At 48.8% G+C, this 25417-nt stretch overlaps 1 protein-coding gene and 1 long non-coding RNA gene across 2 annotated transcripts; both read left to right on the top strand.

Annotated features, from left to right (window-relative positions):
• The first annotated feature begins 465 nt into the window (after positions 1-465).
• On the top strand, positions 466-24011 carry LOC146426096 (ceramide synthase 1-like). Its single transcript, XM_085040148.1, has 4 exons — positions 466-757; positions 18601-18760; positions 21563-21743; positions 23834-24011. Exons 1-4 carry the CDS (start codon positions 536-538, stop codon positions 24009-24011), a joined length of 741 nt encoding a protein of 246 aa, XP_084896274.1. The 5' UTR covers positions 466-535.
• On the top strand, positions 11909-12299 carry LOC146426097 (uncharacterized). Its single transcript, XR_014846279.1, has 2 exons — positions 11909-12038; positions 12110-12299. It is a non-coding gene; the product is annotated as an uncharacterized LOC146426097 (long non-coding RNA).
• Positions 24012-25417: the final 1406 nt, after the last annotated feature.

Genomic DNA, 25417 nt, shown 5'->3' with positions numbered 1-25417 from the left:
TTACACTTGAACCCCCTAAATTAGCGCCCCAGATCCCCAAATTGGGGTCTGAGTCCCCAGATTGGCACCCTAGACCCCAAAATTTACACTTGAACCCCTCAAACCGGCCGCCCAGACCCCCAGATTGGCATCTAAGTCCCCCAAATTTGTACCCGGAACCCCAAATTTGTACCCGGAACCCCAAATTGTCCCCCGGAACCCCAAACTGCCATCCCCTCGCTGTCCCCAGCCCCAGTCCCATCCCCTTTCCCCTCCATTCCATCACCGAAAATCCGCATTTTCCTCTCCCTTCCTCTCTCCCGAGCTTTCCCTTCCGTTTTCATCTCCTCTCCGCTCCGTCCCTCCTCCGCAGAGGGGCAGGAAAACCGTGCCGAGCCGTGCCGTGCCGGGGGGCGGCTCCAGCGCGGGGGGAGCGCGGTGGAGCTCCGCGCTGGGGCCAACCGCGGAGGAGCACCGCGCTGGAGCCTGCGCGGCGCCGCGACCCGTGGAGCTCCGCGCTGGAGCCTGCGCGGCGCTGCGACCGTGGAGCTCCGCGATGCCTCCTCCGGAGCCCATGCCGGGCTACGCCGAGCTGCTCCGCCGGGGCTACGGCAGCCTGGCCGAGGCGGCGCGGGGCTGCGGGGATTGCGGCTGGGAGCTGGCGAGGCGCACCTGGGCGGAGAACGCTCACCTGGGCTGGCCGGAGGTGCTGCTGTGCGGGATCTGCGCGCTGGGCTGGACGGCGCTGCGCAGAGCCTGCTCGAGGAGGATTTTTCGGGTCAGTGCGGCGGTGGGGATGGGGATGGGATTTGGGATGGAGAGGGGATGGAGCTGAGAGGGAGCTGGGATGGAGATGGAGCTGAGATGGAGCGAGATGGAGCTGGGATGGAGAGCGGATGGAGCAGAGGTGGAGCTGGGATGGAGCTGAGATGGAGCTGGGATGGAGAGCGGATGGAGCTGAGAGGGAGCTGGGATGTACTGGGATGGAGATGAAGCTGGGATGGAGCTGGAATGGGATTTGGGATGGAGCTGAGATGTACTGGGATGTGCTGGGATGGAGCTGGGATGGAGCTGGGATGTACTGGGATGGAGCTGGGATGGAGCAGAGATGGAGTTGAGATGTACTGGGATGGAGCTGGGATGTGCTGGGATGTACTAGGATGTACTGGGATGTACTGGGGTGCACTGGGATGTATTGGGATGGAGCTGAGATGGAGCTGGGATGTACTTGGATGTACTGGGATGGAGAGCTGGGATGTACTGGGATGTACTGGGATATACTGGGATGGAGCTGAGATGGAGCTGAGATGGAGCTGGGATATACTGGGATGTACTTGGATGTACTGGGATGGAGCTGAGATGTACTGGGACGTACTGGGATGGAGCTGGGATGCACTGGGATGCACTGGGATGGAGCTGGGATGTACTGGGATGCACTGGGATGGAGCTGGGATGTACTGGGATGGAGCTGGGATGTACCGGGATGGAGCTGGGATGTACTAGGATGCACTGAGATGGAGCTGGGATGTACTGGGATATACTGGGATGGAGCTGGGATGTACTGGGATGTACTGGGATATACTGGGATGTACCGGGATGGAGCTGGGATGTACTAGGATGCACTGAGATGGAGCTGGGATGTACTGGGATATACTGGGATGGAGCTGGGGAGCCGCGGACGCTATGCTCCCTCCACCCGCGGTTTTTGGGGTACAAAATTCACCTTTTCCGGCCCTGAACGAGGGGGAAACGCCCCCAAATCCGGCCGCAGGGCCGAGGATGGAGAACCCCGAGGGGTTCAGCGAAACCCGCCGCGTTCCCATCCCCGCCAGGCTCAGGGATTTTCCTTCCAGGTTATCCCAGCTTCTTCCTCCGCCGCTGCATCCTTTCCCCTCCATTTTCCCATCCCCGCATCCCGGCAAGCCTGAGGGTTATTTTTTCCCGGTTTTTCCCGGTTATCCCCAGATTTTTCCTGGATTTTGTGCACCGGCAGAGCTCCCGCTGCATCCTTTCCCCTTCCATGTTCCCATCCCCGCATCCCGGCAAGCCTGAGGGTTATTTATTCCCGGTTTTTCCCGGTTATTCCCGGATTTTTTCCGGGATTTCGTGCCGTTTCCCGGCGCTGCATCCTTCAGGGCTGAGCATCCCCGTGCACCGGCAGAGCTCCTCCTGCTCCTTCCCCCTCCATGTTTCCATCCCCGCATCCCGGCAAGCCTGAGGCTGATTATTCCCGTTTATTCCCGGTTATTCCCGGATTTTTCCGGCATTCCATGCCTTTTCCTGGCGCTGCATCCAGTAGGATTGAGCATCCGGCAGATCTTCCTCTGCTCCTTTCCCCTCCATCTTCCCATCCCCGCATCCCGACAAGCCTGAAGGTTTTTTATTCCCGGTTTTTCCCAGGTTTTCCCAGATTTTTCCGGGATTCTGTGCACCGGCAGAGCTCCCGCTGCATCCTTTCCCCTCCATTTTCCATCCCTGTATCCCGGCAAGGCTGAGGGTTATTTATTCCCGGATTTTTCCCGGTTATTCCCAGATTTTTCCGGGATTCTGTGCACCGGCAGAGCTCCTCCTGCTACTTCCCCCTCCATGTTTCCATCCCTGTATCCCGGCAAGCCTGAAGGTTATTTATTCCCGGTTTTTTCCCGGTTATTCCCAGATTTTTCCGGGATTCTGTGCACCGGCAGATCTTCCCCTGCTCCTTCCCCCTCCATTTTCCCATCCCCGCATCCCGACAAGGCTGAGGGTTATTTATTCCCGGTTTTTCCCGGTTATTCCCGGATTTTTCCTGGATTCCGTGCACCGGCAGAGCTCCCGCTGCATCCTTTCCCCTCCATCTTCCCATCCCTGCATCCCGGCAAGCCTGAGGGTTATTTATTCCCGGTTTTTCCCAGGTTTTCCCCAGATTTTTCCGGGATTCTGTGCACCGGCAGAGCTCCTCCTGCTCCTTTCCCCTCCATCTTCCCATCCCCGCAGCCCGACAAGGCTGAAGGTTATTCATTCCCGGTTTTTCCCGGTTATTCCCGGATTTTTCCGGCATTCCCTGCCATTTCCCGGCGCTGAATCCAGTAGGATTGAGCATCCGGCAGATCCCCCACTGCTCTTTCCCCCTCCATTTTCCCATCCCCGCATCCCGACAAGCCTGAAGGTTATTTATTCCCGGTTTTTCCCAGGTTTTTTCCTGGTTTTTCCCAGATTTCCCCCAGATTTTTCCCAGTTTTTTTCCTGGATTTTCCCAATTTTTTCCCAGATTTTTCCGGCATTCCCTGCCTTTCCCCGAAGCTACATCCTATAGGATTTATCACCCTCCAGATCCCCCCTGCTCCTTTCCCCTCCATGTTCCCATCTCTGCATCCCGACAAGGCTGAAGGTTATTTATTCCCGGTTTTTCCCAGGTTTTCGCCTGTTTCTCCCAGATTTTCCTCAGATTTTTCCCAGTTTTTTTTTCTGGGTTTTCCCCAGATTTCCCCCAGATTTTCCCTGGTTTTCCCCCAGTTTTTCCCAGTTTTTTTTTCCTGGGTTTTTCCCAATTTTTTCCCAGATTTTTCCCAATTTTTTCCCAGATTTTCCCCACATTTTCCCGGGATTCCCTGCCTTTCCCCGGCGCTACATCCTGTAGGATTTATCACCCTCCAGATCCCCCCCTGTTCCTTTCCCCTCCATGTTTCCATCCCTGCATCCCGACAAGCCTGAAGGTTATTTATTCCCGGTTTTCCCCAGGTTTTTTTCTGTTTTTTCCTAGATTTTCCCCAGGTTTTTCCCAGATTTCCCCAGGTTTTTTCCTGAGTTTTTTCCCAGATTTTCCCCCAGTTTTCCCCAGATTTTTCCCAGGTTTTTTTTCTAGGTTTTTCCCAGATTTTTTCCCAATTTTTCCCCAGATTTTTCCTGGGTTTTTCCCAGATTTTTCCCAATTTTTCCCCACATTTTTCCGGCATTCCCTGCCTTTTCCCGAGGCTACATCCTGTAGGATTTATCACCCTCCTGCTCCTTCCCCCTCCATTTTCCATCCCCGCAATGTCGCCGTTGTTCCTTCCCGCTTTTCCCAGCGGCCCGGGGGTGGCAGAGGTGACAATGCCGGGGGTGGCAGAGGTGACAATCCCGGGGGTGGCAGAGGTGACACTGCCGGGGGTGGCAGAGGTGACAATCCGGGGGTGGCAGAGGTGACAATCCGGGGGTGGCAGAGGTGACAATGCCGGGGGTGGCAGAGGTGACAATCCCGGGGGTGGCAGAGGTGACAATCCCGGGGGTGGCAGAGGTGACAATGCCGGGGGTGGCAGAGGTGACAATCCCGGGGGTGGCAGAGGTGACACAATCCGGGGGTGGCAGAGGTGACACTGCCGGGGGTGGCAGAGGTGACAATGCCGGAGGTGGCAGAGGTGACAATGCCGGGGTGTGGCAGAGGTGACAATCCTGGGGGTGGCAGAGGTGACACAATCCGGGGGGCTGCAGGAAATTCGGGATTGGAAGGAATTCTGGATTGATGCTGGAAGGAATTCTGGATTTTGGGCAGCAGGGAATGCTGGATTGAAGGGAATTCTGAATTGAGGACAGAGAGAATGCTGGATTGGAGGGAATTCTGGATTTGAGGGAATTCTGGATTTGGCCTGGAAGGAATTCTGGATTTTGGGCTGCAGGGAATTCTGGATTGGAGGGAATTCTGAATTGAGACTGCAGGGAATGCTGGATTTGGGCTGCAAGGAATGCAGGATTGGAGGGAATTCTGAATTGGGGGGAATTCTGGATTTGGGCAGCAGGGAATGCTGGATTGAGGTTAAGAGAATGCTGGATTGAAGCTGGAGAGAATGTTGGATTGGAGGGAATTCTGGATTGGAGGAATTCTGAATTGAGGCTGGAAGGAATTCTGGATTTGGGCTGCAGGGAATGATGGATTGGAGGGAATTCTGAATTTGAGGGAATTCTGGATTGGAGGGAATTCTGGATTGGAGGGAATTCTGAATTTGAGGGAATTCTGGATTTGGGCTGCAGGGAATTCTGAACTGCAGGGAATGCTGGATTTTGGGCTGCAGGGAATTCTGAATTGGAGGGAATTCTGGATTGGAGGGAATTCTGGATTGGAGGGAATTCTGGATTGGAGGGAATTCTGGATTTGGGCTGCAGGGAATGATGGATTTGGGCTGCAGGGAATTCTGAACTGCAGGGAATGTTAGATTTTGGGCTGCAGGGAATTCTGAACTGCAGGGAATTCTGAATTGGAGGGAATTCTGGATTGGAGGGAATTCTGGAATTCGGGCAGCAGGAAGTGCTGAACTGACGCTTCAGGCAATCCCAACCCAAAACCTCCAAACCCTCCCCACCCCATTTCCCCTCCCCCGAGTCTCTCCATCCCAAACCTCAACCTCCTGGATCCTCCCTGATCCCTGAGAAGCTCCCAGCAGCTCCCAGGATTTATTCCTGGGGAAAGAACTGGGTCAGGGTGTAACTGCAGAAGGCGAGGGGAGCTGAGAGTTTCCCATCTGCATTTCCCACATCCCGAGCAGGTTGGCATCGCCTTTCCCCGAGGGCAGGGAGGGAAAAAATGCCATTTTGAAAGGGATTTGGGAGCTTCTCCTGGCGGGAATGGCTGCTGGGAAGGAGGGAAAATGGGGACTTTTGTGTGAATCCTTCAGGAGGGAAAATGGGATTTTTGTGTAAAATTTGTCAGGAAGTTGTGGATTTTTGTGTAAAATCTGTCAGGAGGGAAAATGGGGATTTTTCTGTAAAATCTGTCAGGAGGGAAAATGTGGATTTTTCTGTAAAACCTTCAGGAGGGAAATTGGGGATTTTTCTGTAAAATCTGTCAGGAGTGAAGTTGTGGATTTTCCTGTAAAACCTTCAGGAGGGAAAATGTGGATTTTTGTGTAAAACCTTCAGGAGGGAAAATGTGGATTTTCCTGTAAAATCTGTCAGGAAAATGTGGATTTTTCTGTAAAATCTGTCAGGAGGGAAAATGTGGATTTTTCTGTAAAACCTTCAGGAGGGAAATTGAGGATTTTTCTGTAAAATCCGTCAGGAAGATGTGGATTTTTTCTGTAAAACCTTCAGGAGGGAAGTTGAGGATTTTTCTGTAAAACCTTCAGAAGGGAAAATGGGGATTTTTGTGTGAATCCTTCAGGAGGGAAAATGGGGATTTTTGTGTAAAATCTGTCAGGAAGATGTGGATTTTTCTGTAAAACCTTCAGGAGGGAAAAAGGGGATTTTTGTGTAAAATTTGTCAGGAGGGAAAAATGTGGATTTTTTCTGTAAAACCTTCAGGAGGGAAAATGTGGATTTTTCTGTAAAATCTGTCAGGAGGGAAAAATGTGGATTTTTTCTGTAAAACCTTCAGGAGGGAAAATGTGGATTTTTCTGTAAAATCTGTCAGGAGTGAAGTTGGGGATTTTCCTGTAAAACCTTCAGGAGGGAAAATGGGGATTTTTGTGTAAAATCTGTCAGTAAGATGTGGATTTTTTCTGTAAAACCTTCAGGAGGGAAAATGTGGATTTTTGTGTAAAATTTGTCAGGAGTGAAGTTGTGGATTTTCCTGTAAAATCTGTCAGGAGGGAAATTGTGGATTTTTGTGTAAAATCTGTCAGGAAGATGTGAATTTCTTCTGTAAAACCTTCAGGAGGAAAAATGTGGATTTTTGTGTAAAACTTTCAGGAGGGAAATTGGGGATTTTCCTGTAAAACCCTCAGGAGGGAAAAACAGGGATTTTTCTGTAAAACCTTCAGGAGTGAAGTTGAGGATTTTTCTGTAAAATCTGTCAGGAAGATGTGGATTTTGGTGTAAAACCTTCAAGAGGGAAAATGGGGATTTTTATGTAAAACCTTCAGGAGGGAAAATGTGGATTTTTGTGTGAAACCTTCAGGAGGGAAATTGAGGATTTTTCTGTAAAAATCTGTCAGGAAGTTGTGAATTTTTTCTGTAAAACCTTCAGGAGGGAAGTTGTGGATTTTTCTGTAAAATCTGTCAGGAAGGAAAAATGTGGATTTTTGTGTGAATCCATCAGGAGGGAAATTGGGGATTTTTGTGTAAAATCTGTCAGGAAGTTGTGGATTTTTCTGTAAATCCTTCAGGAGGGAAAATGTGGATTTTTCTGTAAAATCTGTCAGGAAGTTGTGGATTTTTCTGTAAATCCTTCAGGAGGGAAAATGTGGATTTTTGTGTAAAACCTTCAGGAGGGAAAATGTGGATTTTTCTGTAAAACCTTCAGGAGGGAAATTGAGGATTTTTCTGTAAAATCTGTCAGGAAGTTGTGGATTTTTCTGTAAATCCTTCAGGAGGGAAAATGGGGATTTTTGTGTAAAATCTGTCAGTAAGATGTGGATTTTTTCTGTAAAACCTTCAGGAGGGAAAATGTGGATTTTTGTGTAAAATTTGTCAGGAGTGAAGTTGTGGATTTTCCTGTAAAATCTGTCAGGAGGGAAATTGTGGATTTTTGTGTAAAATCTGTCAGGAAGATGTGAATTTCTTCTGTAAAACCTTCAGGAGGGAAGTTGAGGATTTTCCTGTAAAACCTTCAGGAGGGAAAATGTGGATTTTTGTGTGAATCCATCAGGAGGGAAATTGGGGATTTTTGTGTAAAATCTGTCAGGAAGTTGTGGATTTTTCTGTAAATCCTTCAGGAGGGAAAATGTGGATTTTCGTGTAAAACTTTCAGGAGGAAAGTTGGAGATTTTTCTGTAAAATCTGTCAGGAAAAAGTGGATTTTCCTGTAAAACCTTCAGGAGATCAGGTTGGACCTCAGAGAGATCATTTGGGATTTCTGGGATCATCCAAGGAGGAAAAAAAATGAGTTTTTCAACCCTGGGAACTTCTCCCTTTCTCAGGATTTTCTCCCACTGGGTGGATTCACATTTTCCTCATTTTGAGGATCTGAGAGGATTTTTTTTGGATAATTTGGGAACCAAAAGTGTGGGATGGTTGCTGTGGGAGTCCAGCAGGGACCTCTGAGAAAACTCTGAGGAACTTCTGAGGAACTTCTGAGAAACCTGTGAGGAACTTCTGAGGAACTTCTGAGGAACTTCTGAGGAACTTCTGAGGAACTTCTGAGGAACTTTTGAGGAACTTTTGAGGAACTTCTGAGGAACTTCTTCTGAGGAACTTTTGAGGAACTTCTGAGGAACTTTTGAGGAACTTTTGAGGAACTTTTGAGGAACTTTTGAGAGCTTCTGAGAGCTTCTGAGAGCTTCTGAGAGCTTCTGAGAGCTTCTGAGGCTCTTCTGTGCTCTCAGCAGGGCCTTGGGTCTCCCCTAGCTCTGATCACCCCAAATCCTGATCCCAAATTCTGATCCCAGCAGTTCCCTGAGCTCTGATCACCCCAAATTCTGATCCCAAATCCCAATCCCAGGAGTTCCCCAGCTCTGATCACTCCAAATTCTGATCCCAAATCTCAATCCCAGCAGATCCTCCAGCTCTGATTCCCCAAATCCTGATCCCAAATCCAGATCCCAGCAGTTCCCCCAACTCTGATTCCCCAGATCTTGATCCCAAATCCCAATCCCAGCAGCTCCCTGAGCTCTGATCACCCCAAATCCTGATCCTCACAGTTCCCCCAACTCTGATCACCCCAAGTCCCAATCCCAGCAGATCCTCCAGCTCTGATCATCCCAAATCCTGATCCCAGCAGCTCCCTGAGCTCTAATCATCCCAAATCCTGATCCCAAATCCCAATCCCAGGAGTTCCCTGAGCTCTGATCACCCCAAATCCTCATCCTCTCAGTTCCCCCAACTCTGATCACCCCAAATCCCAATCCCAGCAGCTCCTCCAGCTCTGATCACCCCCAATCCCAGTCCCAAATTCTGATCCCAGCAGGTCCTCCAGCCCTAATCACCCCAAATCTTAATCCCAAATCCCAATCCCAGGAGTTCCCCAGCTCTGATCACCCCAAATTCTGATCCTCACAGTTCCCCTAACTCTGATCAGCCAAATCCCAATCCCAGCAGCTCCCTGAGCTCTGATAACCCCAAATCCCAATCCCAAATCCCAATCCCAGCAGTTCCCCCAGCTCTAATCACCCCAAATCATAATCCCAAATCCCAATCCCAGCAGTTCCCTGAGCTCTGATCACCCCAAATCCTGATCCCAAATCCTGATCCTCATAGTTCCTCCAACTCTGATCACCCCAAATCCCAATCCTAAATCCCAATCCCAGCAGTTCCCCCAGCCCTAATCACCCCGAATTCCGATCCCAAATCCCAATCCCAGCAGCAGAGGTGATGCAGGCGATGGGAAGGATTTCCTTTGGGATTTTAGGGGAGATTTTCCAGCAGTTTTTTGGGGTGATTTTCTCCTCACCCTCCTCAGGGCAGATCTGGTCCTGCTGCTCCAAAATCCTCACTGAAAACTCAGAAAGGAGTTGTGGAGAAGTTGGGAAAATCCCAGTGAGGAGTGGAAATGTGGATTAAAAGGCAGGGAGAGACCCTCGGTGTGGGATTTCTCCATCCTTTCCAAATTTTCTGCCCTTTTTCCTATTAATTTTAGGGTGAAAACAGCAGGGATTTTTCCTGGGGACAGAGGGGAGGGAAGGGATTTTGGGTTTTCTCAGAGAATCCTCCAAAAGAATTGTGGTGAAGTTGGGAAAATCCCAGTTAGGAGCGAAAATGTGGATTAAAAGGCAGGGAGAGACCCTCGATGTGGGGTTTGAGCATCTCTGTGGGATTTCTCCATCCTTTCCCAACTCTGTGCCCTTTTTCCCATTAATTTTGGGGTGAAAACAGCAGGGATTTTTCCGTAGGACAGAGGGGAAGGAAGAAATTTAGGATTTTCTCACAGAATCCTCACTGCAAACTCAGAAATGAGTTGTGGAGGAGTTGGGAAAATCCCAGTGAGGTGTGAAAATGTGGATTAAAAGGCAGGGAGAGACCCTCGTGTGTGGGGTTTGAGCATCCCTGTGGGATTTCTCCATCCTTTCCCAACTCTCTGCCCTTTTTCCTATTTATTTTGGGGTGAAAACAGCAGGGATTTTTCCCGGGGACAGAGGAGAGGGAAGAGATTTTGGGTTTCCTCACAGAATCCTCGCCGCAAACTCAGAAATGAGTTGTGGAGGAGTTGGGAAAATCCCAGTGAGGAGCAGAAATGTGGATTAAAAGGCAGGGAGAGACCCTCGGGTGTGGGATTTGAGCATCCCTGTGGGATTTCTCCATACTTTCCCAATTTTCTGCCCTTTCCCCATTAATTTTGGGGTGAAAACAGCAGGGATTTTTCCCGGGGACAGAGGAGAAGGAAGAAATTTCGGGTTTTCTCACAAAATCCTCACTGCAAACGCAGAAATGAGTTGTGGAGAAGTTGGGAAAATCCCAGTTAGGAGCAGAAATGTGGATTAAAAGGCAAGGAGAGATTCTCAGAGTGAACCCTGTGGGATTTCTCCATCCTTTCCCAACTCTCTGCCCTTCCCCCGTTAATTTTGGGGTGAAAACCGCAGGAAACTCTGCAGGAATTGCAGCAATTCAACCCAAACCCCTCGGGAAGTTCTCCCAGCCTGGATTGTCCCCGCGGTGTCCTTGCTGTGTCCCCAGCAGCAACCTGAGCACGTCTGAGTTAATTAAATATCCCCGAGGGTAGCTGAGCTGGAAAAGGAGCTGGAAAAAGGTTGGAGGAACCTCTGGAGCTCAGCCAGGCTCTGGGCCGGGATGGGGGAAGGTGTCACCTTCCTCTGTCCCCAAAGGTTTGTCCTGCAAAGTTCATTTTTTTTGGTCCTGATTTGTAGGAGATGCTGGTGGCCTCTGCAGGGGAAATGTTGGGAAATGTGGGAAAATATTGGAGAATATTGGGAAATATTGGGAAATGTTGGAGAATATTGGGAAATATTGGAAAATATTGGAGAATATTGGAGAATATTGGAAAATATTAGAGAATATTGGGAAATATTGGGAAATATTGGGAAATGTTGGGAAATATTGGGAAATATTGGGAAATATTGGGAAATATTGGGAAATATTGGGAAATATTGGGAAATATTGGGAAATGTGGGAAGATGTTGGAAAATATTGGAAAATGTGGGAAGATGAGGGAAAATATTGGAAAATACTGGAAAATGTGGGAAAATATTGGAAAATATTGAGAAATATTTGTGGGAAAATGTGGGAAAATGTGGGAAAATATTGGAAAATGTGGGAAAATACTGGAAAATATTGGGAAATGTGGGAAAATATTGGAAAATATTGGAAGATGTAAGAAAATATTTGAAAATACTGGAAAATGTGGGAAAATATTGGGAAATATTGGGAAATATTGGAAAATGTGGGAAGATGTTGGAAAATGTTGGAGAATATTGGAAAATGTGGGAAATGTTGGGAAATATTGGAAAATACTGGAAAATGTGGGAAAATATTGGGAAATAGGAAATATTGGGAAAATCTGGGAAAATACTGGAAAATATTGGGAAATATTAGAAAATACTGGAAAATGTGGGAAAATGTGGGAAAATATTGGGAAATATTGGGAAAATGTAGGAAAATGTGGGAAAATACTGGAAAATGTCAGAAAATGTTGGAAAATGTAGGAAAATGTGGGAAATGTGGGAAAATGTGGGAAAATATTGGAAGATGTAAGAAAATGTTTGAAAATACTGGAAAATGTGGGAAAATGTGGGAAAATACTGGAAAATATTGGGAAATATTAGAAAATACTGGAAAATGTGGGAAAATGTGGGAAAATATTGGGAAATATTGGGAAATGTCGGAAAATGTGAGAAAATATTGGAAGATGTAAGAAAATGTTTGAAAATACTGGAAAATGTGGGAAAATGTTGGGAAATATTGGAAAATGTAGGAAAATCTTGGAAAATATAGTGGAATATTGGAAAATACTGGAAAATGTGGGAAAATGTTGAAAAAGATTGGAAAATGTGGGAAAATATGTTGGAAAATGTAGGGAAATGTAGGAAAATGTGGCAAAATATTGGAAAATATTGGAAAAAGTGGGAAGATGTTGGAAAATACTGGAAAATACTGGAAAATACTGGAAAATATTGGAAAATATGGGAAAATCTTGGGAAATGTAGGAAAATATGTTGGAAAATATTGGAAAATAGTGGGAAATATTGGAAAATATTGGAAAATATCAGAAAATGTAGGAAAATGTTGGAAAATATGGGAAAATATTGGAAAATATTGGGAAATATTGGGAAAATGTTGGAAAATATTGGGAAAGATTGGGAAATATGTTGGAAAATATTGGAAAATGTGGGAAAACGAGCTCAGGGAAGCAAGGCTGGAAGGGAGGATTGGGAGAAGCTGCAGGGAGGATGTGGGAGTTGGGAACGAAAGATTCCTGATGTCCTTTTTAGCCATTTGGACAAATTCCTCTCACCCTTTTCAATTAAAAAAAAAAAAATTAAAAATTTAATTTTCAATTAAATAAAATAAATTCAGGATTGGATTTTTCCCATCCCAGCCCTGGGGGGTGACTGGGAAAGGGAGGAAATGTCCCCAAAAAGTGACACCGAGCTGGGGGGAAAAAACTCTGATTTTTTTTTCTGCTCCAAACACAAACTCTGGAAGCTCCGGAGAGGAGAAAAAAACCACAAAAAGCCACAACAAAGAGCTCTTTATTCCCTGCTGCTGGCTCAGCACGTGGGGTGTCCTCAGAGCTGCCCTCGGGGGACAAAGAATCTGGGGAAAAATAGGGGAAAAAAAGAGAAAAAAAGTAACAAGTGGTCGTTTTCTGGTGGGAAAAATGAGTTTTTTTCCAAGAGGTGGATCTGGAAAGGGAATCAGGGAAACTGAGGCACGGAGGGAGGATAATCCTGACCCTGCCAGGCTCTGCTGGGATCCAAAATTTGGGGATATTTTACCGGATTTGGGGTTTTTTAGCTGCCAAAACCAGGGTTGGGTGGGATTTTGGGATGGAATTGTTCCCTGGGTGGGAGGGGAAGGAATGGGATGGAATTCCCAGGAATGGGAATGGGAATGGAATGGGATCTCTTCCCTCTCTTCCTGGGAAAAAATCCCTGCTGTTTTCACCCCAAAATTAACTGGAAAAAGGGCAGAAAATTGGGAAAGGATGGAGAAATCCCACAGGGATGCTCAAACCCCACTCAGCTCACTCTGAGAATTTCTCCCTGCCTTTTAATCCACATTTCTGCTCCTCACTGGGATTTTCCCAACTTCTCCACAACTCCTTTCTGAGTTTGCAATGAGGATTCTCTAAAGAAATCCAACATCCCTTCTCTCTCCTCTCTTCCCGGGAAAAATCCCTGCTGTTTTCACCCCAAAATTAACTGGAAAAAGGGTAGAGATTGGAAAAGGATGGTGAAATCCCACACCCGAGGGTCTCTCCCTGCCTTTTAATCCACATTTCTGCTCCTAACTGGGATTTTCCCAACTCCACCACAATTCTTTTGAAGGATTCTCTGAGGAAACCCAAAATCTCTTCCCTCCCCTCTGTCCCCGGGAAAAATCCCTGCTGTTTTCACCCCAAAATCAACGGGAAAATGGGGAAGAGAGTTGGGAAAAGATGGAGAAATCCCACACCCGAGGGTCTCTCCCTGCCTTTTAATCCACATTTTCGCTCCTCACTGGGATTTTTTGGAGGATTCTCCGAGGAACCCCCAAATCCCTTCCCTGGCAGCTCCCTGAAAAGCTCGGAGCTGGCAATTCCCTGAAAAGCTCGGTGCCAGCCGCTCCTTTGTGTCCCTCGGGAACTCGCTGTGCCGCGGGCAGAGCTGGCACGGCCCGGCTCGGCGTGTTTTTGGGATTTGGGAATTGCAATTCCTGGCGAACAAATCGCGATTTTCCTGGCGAACAAATCGCGATTTTCCTGGCGAACAAATCGCGATTCGTAACCCCTTTGCTGCTGCCGCCGCCTGGGGGTTTTGGGATTTTGGGTTTTCCGAGGAATGCTGAGGGAATGGGGGTGAGGTGAGAGTGGAGAGCTGAGTGGGGAGGAGGAGGAGGAGGAGGGAGGAAGAAGAGGAGGACCTGGGAAAGGCCAGGAGGAGGAAGAGGAAGAAGAAGAGGAGGAGGAGGAAGAGGAGAAGGAGGAGGAAGAGGAGGAAGAGAGACAAAGAGGGAGGAAGAGAGAGGAGGATCTGGGAAAGGCCAGGAGGAGGAGGAGGAAGAAGAGGAAGAGGGAAGAAGAGAATGAGGACGAGGAAGAGAGAGGAAGAGGGAGGAGGAAGAGGAGGAGGAGGAGGAGGATGAGGAGGAGGAAAATGAGGAAGAAGAGGGGGGGAAAAGGAAAATGAGGATGAGGAAAATGAGGATGAAGATGAGGATGAGGATGAGGAGAAGGAGGATGAGGAAGAGAGAGGAAGAAGAGGAGGAGGAGGAGGAAGAGAGAAGAAAAAGAAGAGGAGGAGGAGGAGAAGGAGGAGGAAAAGGAGGATGAAGAGGAGGAGGAAAAGGAAAATGAGGATGAGGAAAATGAAGATGAGGAGGAGGAGGAAGAGGAAAATGAGGATGAGGAGGATGAGGAGGATGACGAGGAAGAAGAGGAAGATGAGGAGGAAAAGGAGGAGGAAAAGGGAAATGAGGATGAGGAAAATGAGGAAGAGGATGAGGAGGAGGAGGAGGAGGAAGAGGAGGAGGAAAAGGAAAATGAGGATGAGGAAAATAAGCATGAGAAGGAGAAGGAGGAGGAGGACGAGGAAGAGAGAGGAAGAAGAGGAGGAGGAGGAGGAGGAAAAGGAGGAGAAGGAGGAGGAAAAGGAGGATGAAGAGGAGGAGGAAAAGGAAAACGAGGATGAGGATGAGGAAGATGAGGATGAGGAGGAGGAGGAGGAAGAGGAGGAAAAGGAGGAAAAGGAAAATGAGGATGAGGGAAATGAGGATGAGGAAAATGAAGATGAGGAGGAGAAGGAAGAGGACGAGGAGGAGGAGGAAAAGGAGGAGAAGGAGGAGGAAAAGGAGGATGAAGAGGAGGAGGAAAAGGAGGATGAAGAGGAGGAGGAAAAGGAAAATGAGGATGAGGAAGAAGAGAATGAGGATGAGGATGAGGATGAGGATGAGGATGAGGATGAGGATGAGGAGGAGGAGGAAGAAGAGGATGATGATGATGATGATGAGGAGTTGCCCTTTAAGCAGAGCCATGCCATCACTGCTCCCCTCCCAACAAGCACATCCATCCCCACGCAGCTCCGTCGCCCTAGCAACAAGCATCTCTGCGCCGTCGCCATGGCAACGCAGCCGGGTGACAGGAGGACATCCCCATCCCCCCCCCGGATGCTCTGGGGACATCCGGGTGTCACCTGCCTGGCCCTGGGCTGCTCCGGGGCAGATCCCATCCCTGGAATCTGGGATTGGATTGGAATGGGGTGAGCCTTGGGGTTCCTTGTGCCCCAAATCTTGTGGGGTGAGCAGGGCTTGAGGTCAGTCCCAGCGCCCCAAATTGCCCATTGACCCCACAGAACCCCAAATCTTGTGGGGTGAGCAGGGCTTGAGGTCAGTCCCAGCGCCCCAAATTGCCCATGGAACCCCACAGATCCTTATGGGGTGAATTTGAGGTCAATCCCAGCATCCCAAATCCTCCCTGGGATAGGGGAAGATGTCCCTCCTCATGGACCCCACAGAACCCCAAATCCCTGTGGGGTGAGTGGGGATTTGAGGCCAATCCCAGCACCCCAAGTTGCCCATGAACCCCACAGTTCTTTATGGGGTGAGCAGGGTTTGAGGTCAATCCCAGCATCCCAAATCCATCTCTGGGATAGGGAAAGGTGTTCCTGCCCATGAACCCCACAGATCCTTTCCACCCCAAATCCCTGTGGGGTGAACAGGATCTGAGGTCAATCCCAACATCCCAAATTGCCCATGGACCCCACAGATCCTTATGGGGTGAATTTGAGGTCAATCCCAACATCCCAAATCCTTCTCTGGAATAGGAAAAGGTGTTCCTGCCCATGAACCCCACAGATCATTATGGGGTGAATTTGAGGTCAATCCCAGCACCCCAAACCCACCCTGGAATAGGGATTCCACCCCAAATCCCTGTGGATTTCCCCAAATCCCAGCACCCCAAACTCTCCCCACATCCCCGAGCTGTCACCCCCCAAAAATCCATCCTTCCATCTCCCTGATTTTTTCCTGATTTTTTCCCATTTTTTTGGGATCAGGGCTGGGAAATCCCGATTTTTTTGGGATCAGGGCTGGGAAATCCCAATTTTTTTTGGGATCAGGGCTGGGAAATCCCGATTTTTTTGGGGATCAGGGCTGGGAAATCCCTATTTTTTTGGGATCAGGGCTGGGAAATCCTGATTTTTTTGGGATCAGGGCTGGGAAATCCCGATTTTTTTGGGATCAGGGCTGGGAAATCCCGATTTTTTTGGGATCAGGGCTGGGAAATCCCAATTTTTTTGGGATCAGGGCAGGGAAATCCCAATTTTTTCAGAGCCCCAGGAAAAAGGGGGACTCAGCAGAGGGGTCAGCCTGCAGGGACAGCTGGAGCCTTAATTTAGGATCGAGGCTGCAGAACTGCTGACCTGGGCAGGTCCTGTTACTTTCCAGGCATTTTGTTTTCATCTCCGGCTGGAGGGGATTTTTTGGGATTTTTTTTTCATCTCCAGGAGCTCCTGGAGGGGATTTTTGGGGATTTTTTTTTCATCTCCAGGAGCTCCTGGAGGGGATTTTTTTGGGGGTTTTGGGAGCAGCTCTGCCCTGGGCTTCCTTCTCCTTCCCACTGTTCCTCGGGGTGGGATGTAGGACCTGTTCTGGGTCAGTTTATCCCCAAAAAAATCTGAGGCTGGTCTGTGCTGGGTTTGATTATTCCCAAAAAAATCCGAGGCTGTTCCATTCTGGGTCAGTTTATTCCCAAAAAATCCAAGGCTGGTCCATTCTGGGTCAGTTTATTCCAAAAAAAAACCTGAGGATGTTCCTTGCTGGGTCAATTTATTCCCACAAACCTGAGGATGTTCCTTGCTGGGTCTGTTTATCCCCAAAAAACTGAGGCTGGTCCATGCTGAGTCCATTTATCCCAAAAAATCCCCAAGGCTGTTCCATTCTGGGTCAGTTTATTCCCAAAAAATCCAAGGCTGGTCTGTGTTGAGTCCATTTATCCCCAAAAAAATCCAAGGCTGGTCCATGCTGGATCCATTTATTCCCCAAAAACTCGAGGCTGTTCCTTGCTGGGTCAGTTTATCCCCAAAAAATCCAAGGCTGGTCCATTCTGGGTCAGTTTATTAAAAAAAAAAAACCCTGAGGATGTTCCTTGCTGGGTCCATTTATCCCAAAAAATCCCCAAGGCTGTTCCATTCTGGGTCAGTTTATCCCCAAAAAATCCAAGGTTGTTCTGTGCTGAGTCCATTTATTCCCAAAAAACTCAAGGCTGTTCCATTCTGGATCCATTTATCCCAAAAAACCTGAGGATGTTCCTTGCTGGGTCTTTATTCCCAAAAAATCCGAGGCTGGTCCATGCTGAGTCCATTTATTCCCAAAGAATCCCCGAGGCTGTTCCATTCTGGATCCATTTATTCCCAAAAAACTGAGGCTGACCCATTCTGGATCCACTTTTTCCCCAAAAACCTGAGGCTGTTTCATGCTGGGTTTGATTATTCCCCAAAAAACTAAACTGGGTCAGTTTATCCCAAAAAAAAAAAACCAAAAAAACTGAGGCTCTTCCTTGCTGGGTCTTTATTCCCAAAAACCTGAGGCTGTTCCATTCTGGATCCATTTATTCCCAAAAACCTGAGGTTGTTCCATTCTGGATCCATTTATTCCAAAAAAAACTGAGGCTGTTCCATTCTGGGTCCATTTATCCCAAAAAAACTGAGGCTCGTCCTTGCTGGATCCATTTATCCCAAAAAATCCCCAAGGCTGTTCCATTCTGGGTCAGTTTATCCCCAAAAATTTGAGGTTGTTCCATTCTGGGTGCATTTATTCTGAAAAAATGTGAGGCTGGTCCATGCTGAGTCCATTTTTTCCCAAAAAATGAGGTCATTCCAATGATGCTATTCCAATTTTTTGGATCCATTTATCCCCAAAAAACCTGAGGCTCTTCCTTGCTGGGTCTGTTTATTCCCAAAAAATCCAAGGCTGGTCCATGCTGAGTCCATTTATTTCCAAAAAACTGAGGTGAATCTGTGTTGGGTCCATTCTAACCTCCATTTTAGATAAACCCTAAATGCACCTGAAAACCTTCAATAAATTAAATTATTTTTTATTCTCTGAACTTTTTCTAACCTCCATTTTAGATAAAACCTAAATGCACCTCAAGGTCCTTCAATAAATTAAATTATTTTTTATTCTTTTAACTTTACCCAACCTCTATTTTAGAAAAACCCTAAATGCACCTGAAGACCTTCAATAAATTAAATTATTTTTTATTCTTTTAACTTTGCCCAACCTCTATTTCAGGTAAACTTTAAATACACCTCAAGACCTTCAATAAATTTAATTTTTATTCCCCTAATTTTGCCCAACCTCTATTTTAGATAAACCCTAAATGCACCTGAAAACCTTCAATAAATAAAATTAATTTTTATTCTCTTAACTCTGTCTAACCCATTTCAGGTAAACCCCAAATACACCTGCAGACCTTCAATAAATTTAATTTTTATCCCCCTAAAAATTAAATTCTTTTCGCCCAACCTCCATTTAATTCACCCCAACAACACACCAACTACTGCAAAAAAAAAAGGAAAAATACGAATTTCAAGCCTGAAGTTGTTTTTCCCCTTTTCCCATTAATTTCCCCAATTTTTCTCCTTGCAGCCCTTCGGGGAATGGTGCAACCTGCAGCCCAAGGATGCTGCCAAGATGCCTGAGAGTGCCTGGAAATTGCTTTTCTACTCCCTGTCCTGGAGCTACGGCGCCTACCTGCTCTTCTGCACCGAGTACCGCTTCTTCCACGACCCGCCCTCCGTCTTCCAGGGTGAAAAATCACTTTATTTCCACCCCTGGCATCAAATTAGGGCTTGAAAATCACTTTATTTCCACTCTCTGCAGCAAATTAGGGGTTAAAAATCACTTTATTTCCACTCCCTGCACCAAATTAGGGCTTGAAAATCATTTTATTCCCACTCTCTGCATAAAATCAGGGGTTAAAAATCACTTTTTTCCCACTCCCTGAACAAAATCAAGGTTTAAAAATCACTTTATTCCCACTCCCTGCATAAAATCAGGAGTTAAAAATCATTTTATTTCCACTCCCTGCACTAAATTAGGGCTTGAAAATCACTTTATTTCCACTCCCTGCATAAAATCAAGGTTTAAAAATCACTTTATTTCCAACCTCCTGCACCAAATTAGGGCTTGAAAATCATTTTATTCTCATTTTCTGCATAAAATCAGGGGTTAAAAATCACTTTATTTCCACTCCCTGCACCAAATTAGGGCTTAAAAATCACTTTTTTCCCACTCCCTGAACAAAATCAAGGCTTAAAAATCACTTTATTTCCAACCTCCTGAATCACATCAGGGCTTAAAAATCACTTTATTTCCACCCCTGAACAAAATCAAGGTTTAAAAATCACTTTATTTCCACTCCCTGCACCAAATTAGGGCTTAAAAATCACTTTATTCCCACTCTCTGCATAAAATCAGGGCTTAAAAATCACTTTATTTCCAACCTCCTGAACCAAATCAGTTTAAAAATCACTTTATTTCCAACCTCCTGCACCAAATTAGGGCTTAAAAATCACTTTATTCCCACTCCCTGAACAAAATCAAGGTTTAAAAACCACTTTATTTCCAACCTCCTGCACCAAATCAGGGCTTGAAAATCATTTTATTCCCACTCTCTGCATAAAATCAGGGCTTAAAAATCACTTTATTCCCACTCCCTGCACCAAATCAGAGTTTAAAAATCACCTCAAAATTCCTGCACAAAATTAAGGCTTTAAAATCACTTTATTTCCAACCTCCTGCACCAAATCAGGGCTTAAAAATAATTTTGTTCCCACTCTCTGCACCAAATCAGGGGTTAAAAATCACTTTATTCCCACTCCCTAAACAAAATCAAGGTTTAAAAATCACTTTATTTCCAACCTCCTGAACCAAATTAGGGCTTAAAAATCACTTTATTTCCACTCCCTGCACTAAATTAGGGCTTGAAAACAATTTTATTCCCACTCACTGCACCAAATCAAGGCTTGAAAATCACTTTATTTCCAACCTCCTGCACCAAATCAAGGTTTGACATTCCCGTCACTCCACCCCTGCCACGGCCAAGGACACAAAATCCAGTTTGTCCCTCAGGTCCCAGTCAGGGTTTGGTGACAGAGGGACAGTTTGGGACACAAAATCCAGTTTGTCCCTCAGGTCTCAGGGTTTGGTGACAGAGGGACACTTTGGGGACACAAATCGCCATCCAGCCCTGCCTGGGTGCTGCTCGGGGACAGCCCTGAGTGGCACCAGGAGTGTCCCTGTGTCCCCAGGGTGGCACCAGATGTGTCCCCGTGTCCCCAGTGTGACATCAGCAGTGTCCCCTGTGTCCCCAGGGTGGCAGCAGGGAGCCCTGAGCCCCAGCATGGCTCATCCCCAGCAGTGTCCCCTGTGTCCCCAGGCTGATGGCATGGCCATGCAATGTCCCTGTGTCCCCATTGTGGCATCAGCAGTGTCCCCTGTGTCCCCAGGCTGGATGCAGGGCATGGAGGGACAGCCCTGTGCCTCAGTGTGACATCAGCAATGTCCCTTGTCCCCAGGCTGGCGGCAGGGCATGGAGGTCCCGGGGGACATCGCCATCGCCTACCTGCTGCAGGGCAGTTTCTATGGTCACTCTGTCCCCAGTGTGACATCAGCAATGTCCCTGTGTCCCCAGCATTGTCCCCTGTGTCCCCAGGCTGGCGGCAGGGCATGGAGGTCCCCGGGGACATCGCCATCGCCTACCTGCTGCAGGGCAGTTTCTATGGTCACTCTGACCCCAGTGTGACATCAGCAATGTCCCTGTGTCCCCAGGCTGGATGCAGGGCATGGAGGGACAGCCCTGTGCCTCAGTGTGACATCAGCAGTGTCCCCTGTGTCCCCAGGCTGGCGGCAGGGCATGGAGGTCCCTGTGACCCCAGCAATGTCCCTTGTCCCCAGGCTGGCGGCAGGGCATGGAGGTCCCAGGGGACATTGCTGTCGCCTACCTGCTGGTCACTCTGTCCCCATTCTATGGTCACTCTGTCCCCATTGTCCCTGTGTCCCCAGGCTGGCAGCAGGGAGCCCTGAGCCCCATTGTGGCCCATCCCCAGCAATGTCCCCTGTGTCCCATTGTCCCCAGGCTGGCGGCAGGGCATGGAGGTCCCTGGGGACATTGCCATCGCCTACCTGCTGCAGGGCAGTTTCTATGGTCACTCTGTCCCCATTGTCCCTGTGTCCCCAGGCTGGCGGCAGGGCATGGAGGTCCCTGTGACCCCAGCAATGTCCCTTGTCCCCAGGCTGTCGGCAGGGCATGGAGGGACAGCCCTGAGCTCATCCCCAGCAATGTCCCCTGTGTCCCATTGTCCCCAGGCTGGCAGCATGGCCCATCCCCAGCAATGTCCCCATTGTCCCTGTGTCCCCAGGCTGGCGGCAGGGCATGGAGGTCCCTGGGGACATTGCCATCGCCTACCTGCTGCAGGGCAGTTTCTACGGTCACTCTGTCCCCATTGTCCCCAGGCTGGCGGCAGGGCATGGAGGTCCCAGGGGACATCGCCATCGCCTACCTGCTGCAGGGCAGTTTCTACGGTCACTCTGTCCCCATTGTCCCCAGGCTGGCGGCAGGGCATGGAGGTCCCCGGGGACATCGCCATCGCCTACCTGCTGCAGGGCAGTTTCTACGGCCACTCGCTGTACGCCACAGCCTACATGGACACGTGGCGCAAGGACTCGCTGGTCATGCTGCTGCACCACCTGGTCACCCTGACCCTCCTCGCCTCCTCCTACGCCTTCCGGTCAGAGCTGGTGGGGTGGGGATGCTGGGGGGACTGGGGGGAAAATGGGGGGAAACTGGGGGAAAATGGGGGAATTCTGTGGGAATTGTGTGGGAGTTGTTTGGGAATTGTGTGGGGAAACTGTGGGAATCCTGTGGGAATCCTGCAGGAATTCTGTGGAGATCCTGTGGGAATCGTGTGGGAAAATTGTGGGAATCATGTGGGATCCTGTGGGGATCGTGTGGGAAAACTGTGGGAATCCTGCAGGAATTCTGTGGAAATCATGTGGGAAAACTGTGGGAATTTTGTGTGGGAAAACTGTGGGAATCATGTGGGAATACCGTGGGAATCCTGTAGGAAACCTGTGGGAATTCTGTGGGAATCATGTCAGAATCCTGTGGGAATCCCATGAGAATTCTGTGGGAATCCTGTGGGAATCATGTCAGAATCCTGTGGGAATCTTGTGGGAATCTCATGGGAATTGTGTGGGAATTCTGTGGGAATTGGGTGGGAATACCATGGGAATCCTGTGGGAATTCTGTGGAGATCATGTGGGAATCATGTGGGAAAACTGTGGGAATTGTGTGGAGATTCTGTGGGAATTCTGTGGGAATCCTGTGGGAAAACTGGGGGAATCATGTGGGAATCATGTGGGAATTCTGTGGGAATTGTGTGGGAATTGTGTGGGAATCGTGTGGGAATCGTGTGAGAATCGTGTTGGAGTTGTGTTGGAATTGTGTGGGAATCCTGTTTGAATTGCATGGAAATTCTGTGGGAATCCTGTGGGAAAAGTGGGGAAAACTGTGGGAATTGTGTGGGAATCCTGCGGGAATTCTGTGGAGATCATGTGGGAATCCAGTGGGAATTCTGTGGGAATCCTGTGGGAAAACTGTGGGAATTGTTTGGGAATTGTGTGGGAATCCTGTGGGAATCCTGTGGGAATTCTGTGGGAATTGTATGGGAATCGTATGGGAATCATGTGAGAATCGTGTTGGAGTTTTGTTGGAATTGTGTGGGAATCCTGTTTGAATTGTGTGGGAATTCCGTGGGAATTCTGTGGGAATCCTGTGGGAAAACTGGGGAAAACTGTGGGAATTGTGTGGAGATCATGTGGGAATCATGTGGGGAAAACTGTGGGAATTGTGTGGAGATTCTGTGGGAATTCTGTGGGAATCCTGTGGGAAAACTGGGGGAATCATGTGGGAATCATGTGGGAATCATGTGGGAATTCTGTGGGAATCCTGTGGGAATTCTGTGGGAATTGTATGGGAATTGTGTGGGAATCGTGTGAGAATCGTGTTGGAGTTGTGTTGGAATTGTGTGGGAATCCTGTTTGAATTGTGTGGAAATTCTGTGGGAATTCTGTGGGAAAACTGGGGGAATCCTGTGGGAATTCTGTGAGAATCTCATGGGAATTCTGTGGAGATCATGTGGGAATCCTGTGGGAATTCTGTGGAGATCATGTGGGAATTGTGTGGGAAAACTGTGGGAATCCTGTGGGAATACCATGGGAATCCTGTAGGAAACCTGTGGGAATTCTGTGGGAATCCCGCAGGAATTGTGTGGGAATTCTGTGGGAATCATGTCAGAATCCTGTGGGAATTGTGTGGAAATTCTGTGGGAATCTCATGGGAATCCTGTGGGAATTGTGTGTTTTCCCCCCTTTTTTCCCTGTTTTCCACCCATTTTCCCTGTTTCCCCCCTTTTTTCCCTGTTACCTCCCTTTTCCCCCTTTTTTCTCCTGTTTTCCCCCTTTTTGTTCCCTGTTTTCCCCCTTTTTGTTCCCTGTTTTCCCCCTTTTTGTTCTCTGTTTTCCCTTGCCCTTTTCCTCCCCACTTTTTTCCCCATCATTTCTCCCTGATTTTCCCCCATTTTTCCTTCATTCCTCGATTCCCCTTTTTCCCATTTATTCCATTTTCCTCCTTTTTCCCCATTTTTCCCCCATTCCCTCCTGATTTCCCCATTTTTCCCCCTTTCATTCCTCGATTTTTCCCCTTTTATCCCATTTTTTCCCCCCTTCTTCCCCATTTATTCTGGTTTTTTCCCATTTTTTTCCCACTTTTTCCCATTTTCCCCCATTTTTCCCCCATTTCCCCCATTTTTCCCCGCAGGTACCACAACGTGGGCATCCTGGTGCTGTTCCTGCACGACATCAACGACGTGCAGCTGGAGTTCACCAAGCTCAACGTGTACTTCAAGCACCGCGGGGGAGTTTACCATCGGCTGAACAACCTCGTCTCCAACCTCGGCTGCCTGGCCTTCTGCCTCAGCTGGTCAGCTGGGGGCTGAGTCCCTTTTGGGGCTGGGGGCTGAGTCCTGATCCTCATCCCGATTTGGGGCTGGGGTCTGAGTTCTGATCATTTGGGACTGGGGGCTGAGTCCTGATCCTGGGGCTGGGGTCATCATCCCATTTGGGGCTGGGGGCTGAGTCCTGATCATTTGGGGCTGGGGCCTGAGTCCTGATCTGCATCCCCATTTGGGGCTGGGGGCTGAGTCCTGATCATTTGGGGCTGGGGGCTGAGTCCTGATCCCAATCCTGATCCCAATCCTGGGTCTGGGGTCATCATCCCATTTGGGGCTGGGGTCCGAGTCCTGATTTGGGGCTGGGGGCTGAGTCCTGATCATTTGGGGCTGGGGGCTGAGTTCTGATCCCAATCCTGGGGCTGGGGTCATCATCCCATTTGGGGCTGGGGGCTGAGTCCTGATCCTGGGGCTGGGGGCTGAGTCCTGATCATTTGGGGCTGGGGGCTGAGCTGAGTTCTGATCATTTGGGGCTGGGGTCTGAGTCCCATTTGGGGCTGGGGGCTGAGTCCTGATCATCTGGGGCTGGGGGCTGAGTCCCATTTGGGGCTGGGGGCTGAGTCTTGATCCTGGGGCTGGGGGCTGAGTCCTGATCCCAATCCTGGGGCTGGGGTCATCATCCCGATTTGGGGCTGGGGTCTGAGTCCTGATTTGGGGCTGGGGTCTGAGTCCTGATCCTGGGGCTGGGGTCTGAGTCCTGATCTGCATCCTGATCCTGGGTCTGGGGTCCTCATTCTGATCATTTGGGGTCTGGGGTCCTCATCCTGATTTGGGGCTGGGGTCTGAGTCCTGATCCTGGGGCTGGGGTCCGAGTCCTGATCCTGACCCTCATCGCCATCCCAATCCTCATCCCGATTTTGGGTCTGGGGTCCTCATCCTGATCTGCATCCTGATCCTGGGTCTGGGGTCCTCATCCTGATTTGGGGCTGGGGGCTGAGTCCCATCTGGGGCTAGGGTCTGAGTCCTGATTTGGGGCTGGGATCCGAGTCCTGATCTTCATCCTGATCCTAACCTTCCTGCTGGGTCTGGGGTCCTCATCCCCATTTGGGGTCTGGGGTCCTCGTCCTGATCCCAATCCTGATCCCAATCCTGGGGTCCTCATCCTGATCCTGACCCTTCCTCCTGGGTCTGGGGTCTTCATCCTGATCTTCATCCCCATTTTGGGTCTGGGGCTCTGACCCTGATCCCATTCCTGGGTCTGGGGTCCTCATCCCGGTTCTGTCCCTCATCCCCTGTCCTGCTGTCCTGCCCTTGCCCAGGAGCAGGAATTGGGATTCCTGAGGTTCTGCCCTTTCCCAGGAGTCAGATTTCCACCCCAAACAGGGATTGGGATGACCAGGGAGGCTGTGCTGGCTCTGCCCCTTCCCAGGAGCAGGAATTGGGATTTCTGAGGT

The sequence above is a fragment of the Lichenostomus cassidix genome, chromosome 28 (genome assembly GCF_008360975.1).
Source record: "Lichenostomus cassidix isolate B80296 chromosome 28, HeHo_3.0, whole genome shotgun sequence".
Lineage (NCBI taxonomy): Eukaryota > Metazoa > Chordata > Aves > Passeriformes > Meliphagidae > Lichenostomus > Lichenostomus cassidix.
Note: the sequence above shows the minus strand (reverse complement) of the source record. Positions and strands in the feature narration are given on the sequence as shown.